This window comes from Varroa destructor, unplaced genomic scaffold, assembly GCF_002443255.2.
Source record: "Varroa destructor unplaced genomic scaffold, Vdes_3.0 BEIS01000001.1, whole genome shotgun sequence".
NCBI classification, from domain to species: Eukaryota; Metazoa; Arthropoda; class Arachnida; order Mesostigmata; family Varroidae; genus Varroa; species Varroa destructor.
The window spans coordinates 35,330,990-35,337,391 of record NW_019211454.1 but is presented as its reverse complement, the minus strand read 5'-3'; the positions used below and the strand labels follow the sequence as shown (position 1 = coordinate 35,337,391).

Below are 6,402 nucleotides of genomic sequence, written 5' to 3'. Positions count from 1 at the left end.
GCGATTTCGATCGAGAAAGCGACCTCGGCTGTTTTGAGGGGGTATCGTCGCGATCGCAGATCGCGACGATACCCCCTCAAATAACGAAGTTAAACCCCTTTTTTGGACTTTTTTTGATGTGTGAATGATGTCATGAAGACACTACACTGTTTCGAGCTTTATTGATGTAGTGGGTTGCGTATAAAACTATTGTTGCCTATACTGATGTTACGATGATTCGAGGTGCAGCTAATTAATTTCTAAATAAATTGCCCTCAGTATGATAACTATTAGTAAACGAATGCGAGAGATTCTGTTTTCAACATATAGAAGTTGAATCTAAAAATTAGCTGAACTTTTCGTCAACCTTTTTGTATGTGCAAATTTCCATAGAAACGTTTTGCGCACCGGCTCCCCAAGCGTCTTCGACTGTACTCTGCATGGCCTGCTATATATTGCTTTGATCTCCTTTCCTATTCTAATAGCGCCGTCCAAGACAAGTCTCGCAATGTATTGTTGCTAAAATGTTAGGTTAAAACTGGTGGAGTTGATGATTAAGCGTGGAAATTGTCTCTTGGAACATGCTTGCTATGAGCGAACGGACGTGCATGAAGAACAGACAGATTGACATGTCCGCCCGATATGCAGCGGTTCCGCGCGAAGGGAAACGAGAAGGTCGTTTTTGATGTCGCGAAAGTGCGCGGCAAAGTTCGAACATGCGCACGTACATATAAAACGAACGAAACGGCCCACCATGTACGAATGTCCGTGCGTCGCGCACCACGCAACACAAACGACAGATCGAAGCGGAGGCACAGAGGCGGGCTATGCTGTACAGCTGCCGTTAAGTGTCGAGAAATCGGATGGCCTACGCACTCGGCAGCCGACCGACGCTGGTTACTGCCTCTGTTGTAGTTACTACATCGTCGGCCTGCGACGCTGCTTGATCACTACAGCGGCACAAACGGGCCCAGCAGCTACACAAAGATAGGGTCTCCATTAAAACAACGACTACTTATGCTCGTCATTGCCAATCAGCAATAGCAGCGATGGTTTTTGCTGGCGGCTGTTCGGTCCATATTAAGATCAGATTTTTCGCCGCTGGCTGGTTTGCCGAAATCGGAACGTCGCCTGATAGCTCCATACATATGTAGCGTATATTCTAAAATAAAAATAAGCAATGGCAGCTTAAAAGCGTATGCAGCCGTCAATACGCACTTGACTGCTGCACGAAGCAGGCCACTCAAACAAATTATAGCAAGTCAAATGCTAAGGTAGCCGTTAAATCATTATTGATACACTTACCGAAAACACGTAATCAGGTCATCGTAGTGATTGATATAAGTCATTTCTCGTTTGTTCCTATGCGTGCAGGAGGATACCGCAATAGTAGCCGGCAAGATTTTGCAAGTCGCTGACCTTCAAGCATCACCTCTTTTACTGGATACAATATAAAGACCACCTAGCGAAATTATTCTCAATTGTCTCTAACACGACAAAAAATGGGACCGTGTCACTTTTATATCTATAGTTAGATACAGGCGTCAACATTTGGCCTTCAGGATGTATCGCTTTATTCATCGTGATAGATGTGAGATAATCTAATTCCGTAACTAAAAACTGGGAAGAATAGAGAGAAGAACTTATGAGCTGTTGAATCGAAAAGAGATCTAATTATTATCTAACAGTTATGAGGTATGTTACGACGTTTTTTTTCACTCATCTGGATATCTTCGTGCAAGTTAATATCCGTGACAGATGGAAAATCGTAGATATGACTACCATTATAAACGATATTTTTTGAAATTGCAAACATTGAGAACCCTATTTCGCGTAATCATACGCAAACGTTACGCCGCCCTGCGAGGCCTGACTTAACAGTTGACTTAATCCAGAAATTTATCAGTCCTATTTTAAGAATTATTAAACGATAATGATATAAGTTTTAGTAAACTTCCGTCAGAGAAAACAATGGCCGAGCTGTATTACGAGTGTCTGTCGCAATTGCAATACAAGAACTGTATAATAAGTGAGAGATATACATATTTATTTATCAATAAGGTAAGCCAAAGACAATTCGTTTGTGTATTTAGCACCATATCTACAGTAGTTTATTGAGTGTAGCCGAAGCCATTGTGATAAATTATAATTAAGATACTTATATATCGTACGTACAGGACATCTGCGTGAGCATACTGAATTACCCACTACATAATTTGTGTACGTGTATGACCGTATATCTCTAGGTACGTAAACGCGTGCCACCGTAGACGGCACCCTAACCTGAAACCGATTTGTCCATAGCCGTCAAATCCTGGAACCCGTGACAACTTAGCTTAGAACAAGAGCAGTTCCGTGCTAGGCCATGGCCTTCTGTGGGCCGTTGGGCGATGGTAATATCACCCGGATATGCACGAGGTCATTCTCTGGGGTAGGTATTACAAATTTATCTGTGTGCTCTAAAATTTTCTCATCATTCAATTGCAACTGCTCACTGTTGAACATAGCTTTGAGACAGAGAAAGTTCCGTTCTGATAATTTGAAACTTATTAATTATCGTCGAGAACAAGGGTGTGACTCGGGCTATTCTAATTGCTCTCTCCCTGTATTCAGTAACGATCACGAAGTCGACTGAACTAGTGGGTCCGTTCGATGATGCTAGTAAGGGTCAGGGCTAATACTAGCCATATCGAAACAAGCGGAGTATTGCTAGAGGCTTGAGTTAGATATTCTTCTGCGAAAATGTCCACACCTTCAACATGATTCATGCTGCGCGCGGGCAAGCTAGCGTTATCAAAGTCGGCACTAACGGCTCCTTTCTGCAGAGTGAATAGGTCATCACTGAACTGCACCTTAAGCATAGTCGTCATATCAACACTGTAAATCGCGTTTAGATCGCGTTCATGAACGATCTCCCTCCTTCGCCTTCGGCCATACCCTAACTGATCGTTTCCGCAAGGGACGCCTTTGCATGCATTGATACAGATTGATACGGTCCCTGAGAACATAACGTAATTCGAGTCAGGGAACTTGAAAGCTTTAAATGTGGCACTTAGCGAATCACCATTATCGGGCGTGACAAAGTTGGAAAAGATGTAGGGATCGATTGAACAGCCATTCGTGATGATCAGCTCTTCCTGCTTGCCGGCACTATCCGATACCTTAAGAAAACTAGCGAGAATTCCATAGGTGGATTTACTTACGGGGTCAAGGAAGATGACCATTTCGAGGGGTGTCCCTGGCTGCACATTGTATGTTGTATCCAACATACGCCCGTTCTGTTTGATACCCAAATCCAAATTAGGGATCGGGGCTTGGGCCTCAATGTATTCGGTAATGTTGATGTAGTCCGGCTCGACGATATCTGGCCAATTGGGAAGGACCTGTCTCCTCGACCTACTTATTTTGTCTCCTATATGACATTGAATAAGCACTATTTCGTTCTTATCTTGGCCACTTTCGGGTTCGACGATTAATCGTTGAAAGTAAGTCTTTTCTCCCGTCATTTGATTGGTCATTCGGCTGACGCCACATCGAAATTCATCTTTTAGGTTGACCTCAAACTTCACCACGTTGTCCTCAATGATCGGTTTACACATCGGAAATCCTTTGAGATTCTCGAAATACACGTTCTTGATTTTAAAATCAACAGCAGACGTATCTACCGATACCTTAATACTATCCTCGTTGCACTCCGTTGTCGGCTTAATTTTAGCCTCAGCCTGTAGAGCCAGGCCTATAAAGAATGTGGCCAAAAACCACATCGTCCTAAGCAAATTTTAACAGCAAAAAAAAAAAAATAATAATAATCCTACTGCACAACGCTTTGCGCAGGACGATGTCCACTGCGGCCAGGCCTCTGCGTTGCTGTAAATCCTGTCTGACAGAACCACCAGCCTTTTCACGATGGAAAGTTTAGACTAAGTGAAACGACACCGTCGCAGCTCCAATGGCGTTACCAAGCGTATCCTGTCATACCATCATAGTAGAGTGTCGTCAAATTAGCTGCAATCACCAACATCAGCGACGGTGAGCGAGTTGTACGTCCTTCGCGCATAACACTAGTATGTCTTCTTCGTTGCTGCCAACACAGCTGCTATTCCGGTGCCGGCGTCTCCAGTGATGTTCACTCTGATCCGTCTTCGCTACTACTCCCTACGGTTGTTACGGCCTGCCATCTACGAGCTGCTACGAACTGCTTGCTATTGCCATCACAACGTATACAGCTGCAGCAGCAGCAGCACCAACGATCTTCTTCCATTTGCGCTCGTTCGCCGTGCCTCGCCTGACAGTCAGTATAAGTACAAGCACTTACCGTGGCTTCGTCAGCAGGACTTGCACGTGGGCTGCCATGCCGTAAGGGGAACGATTCTGGACTTCTGGTTGATGTTGTTGCTCTCATTTACAGACAGCGTCTGAGCGTTGCCATTGCAAATCCCAACTGCAGCACGCAATCGGAGCTGCGTATGAGAAGTGATGGCCAATCGCTCGGTAATCTAGTACAGTACATTGGCGTGCGGGTTCAGGTCCCGGTATAGCGATACTACTGAGAGTATAAAGGCGAAGTTAGCGAGCAATACGAAATGTGGGCCAACTGGGAACGGCGAAACAAACCGTTGCCGGTAACCGGATTATCTGGAGAAGCGCAAGCATCGAATCCAGCTTAATAGCTCCGTCTAGTTCTCAACAACGGCGAGCTCCCCAGCAGAGATTGTCCTTATAAAAAGTTTGATATTTGCACAAGTAACCTATTAGATTATAGCTACTAACTGCCTGTATTATCTAGTAATACATGTCATAATACCGCGTCAGGTCTTACGATAGTATGGTTGTTCCGACCACGTATAAACAATGTTAGTCAATATAAATACTATATTATTTGTTTATTGAAGATTATCTAACATCACTCGCATATCGCTATTGGATTCAAGTTCAGCGAAACTGCCATATCCTTGATAAATTCCGCCATGATCATTCTAAGCAATCAAACCCTGAAGATCTTAAACAACACGGTGCTAGTCTCATTGTCATAGATCATTGATCTTGAAAAACTATACCAAGACATCAATAATTTGTATATTAAAGACTCTCAAAGTGAATGTAAGGGATTTGTACAGAAGAAACAAAGGTGTTTACCTACTTAATTCGGTCCCTTCGATAAACCTAGATTGAAATTGCAAATGCCACGTACTACGCAAGATGTCTTTGTGCGAACGCAGGTTTATTAATTAGTTGTAGTGTAGCTTTCTTTTCCTGTATCTCTAGTGCACCATATAGTTTAGGCCAGTAAATGTAGTCTGTTTTTTTTTTTTTAAATAAAATGGAGTTAAGATTTGCTATTTTTCGGGTGTTGGTTATCATGCCAGTTCCAAACGTACCTTTAAAAGACATCTTTAAACTAAGATTCTTTCCGCAGCCGGGGCTAGTACCAACTAAGTATAGACTATTGTTAATCCAGTTAGAGAACTTCTTTGCAGGGCTATTGTGGGACGGCTAACGCTAGCTGCAATTCGAATAAAAGACTCATAGAAGATGAATTGGTGAACCGGTAGTTGAAGATCCGTAGGCTAATTAATGAGAAGGGGGAGGTCTTGCACTAAGCGACAAACGGGTTAATTGGGTAGGCTGCCTCGTTTACGGTTAAGTAGAACGCTGCCCACGTAAACGCACGACCACTGATTTGGTTCCAGGCCAACTAAAACCGGTTCGTTTCTTCGGATTCTTTGAACTTTTAATGATAGTTTGCTAGGCGATCACGTTTGTGCAATACGTACACGACTAAACTTTTTCTATTATATATTGAAACGGTCCTTGTTTTGTCGTAGGCAATATTGCCCATTGCGGAACATACTAGCATAGAAAGATTCCGACGTGATCAGAGAAAAATTATATATATAGATAGAAAAATATTCTGCATATCACATGAATGTTTTTTAGTCGTTTTAATCATTTTTGAAGATGACACAGCTCTTCGTCCTCAGCTTTTGCCCATTTTTCTATCCTGTCTTCATGCTAGTACATCGACAGCACTTTCACCTAATGTTACGAGATATCCATTGGCCCGATCCATCTGTTCAGCTGGCTGCAGTCTCGGGTGTCAAGCGATTCTCTTTGCACAGCCTACTCCGTCGATTATTTCAGTTAAGTACCGTCGTTCATAACCATAGTGATCCTACGTTTGGCAACGATGACGAGGTCGTAGATAGCGACGATGACGACGACAATAGAGACTACAGCCATGAAATAAAGTGGTTCAAGAGTAAAACATTCTCCGAAGCATTTCTCGGGAAAACTACCAACACTCTGCAGATCGTGATCTGCAAACTCACTTACACACTCGTTTGCATCCCCTCATGTACCCCTATGTTTCCATGTGCTTAGAGAAAGCGATCATCTCTTCCCCTCTCCCGCTGTTTCCTTTTC

The 6,402-nt window shown here is 43.2% G+C and overlaps 1 protein-coding gene across 1 annotated transcript; it reads right to left on the bottom strand.

Moving 5' to 3' along the window:
* Window positions 1–2,059: 2,059 nt before the first annotated feature.
* LOC111248989 (uncharacterized) lies at window positions 2,060–4,331 on the bottom strand. The gene has a single exon (XM_022802220.2). The coding sequence runs from the start codon at window positions 3,741–3,743 to the stop codon at window positions 2,616–2,618; it is 1,128 nt and encodes a 375-aa protein (XP_022657955.1). The 5' UTR covers window positions 3,744–4,331; the 3' UTR covers window positions 2,060–2,615.
* Window positions 4,332–6,402: the final 2,071 nt, after the last annotated feature.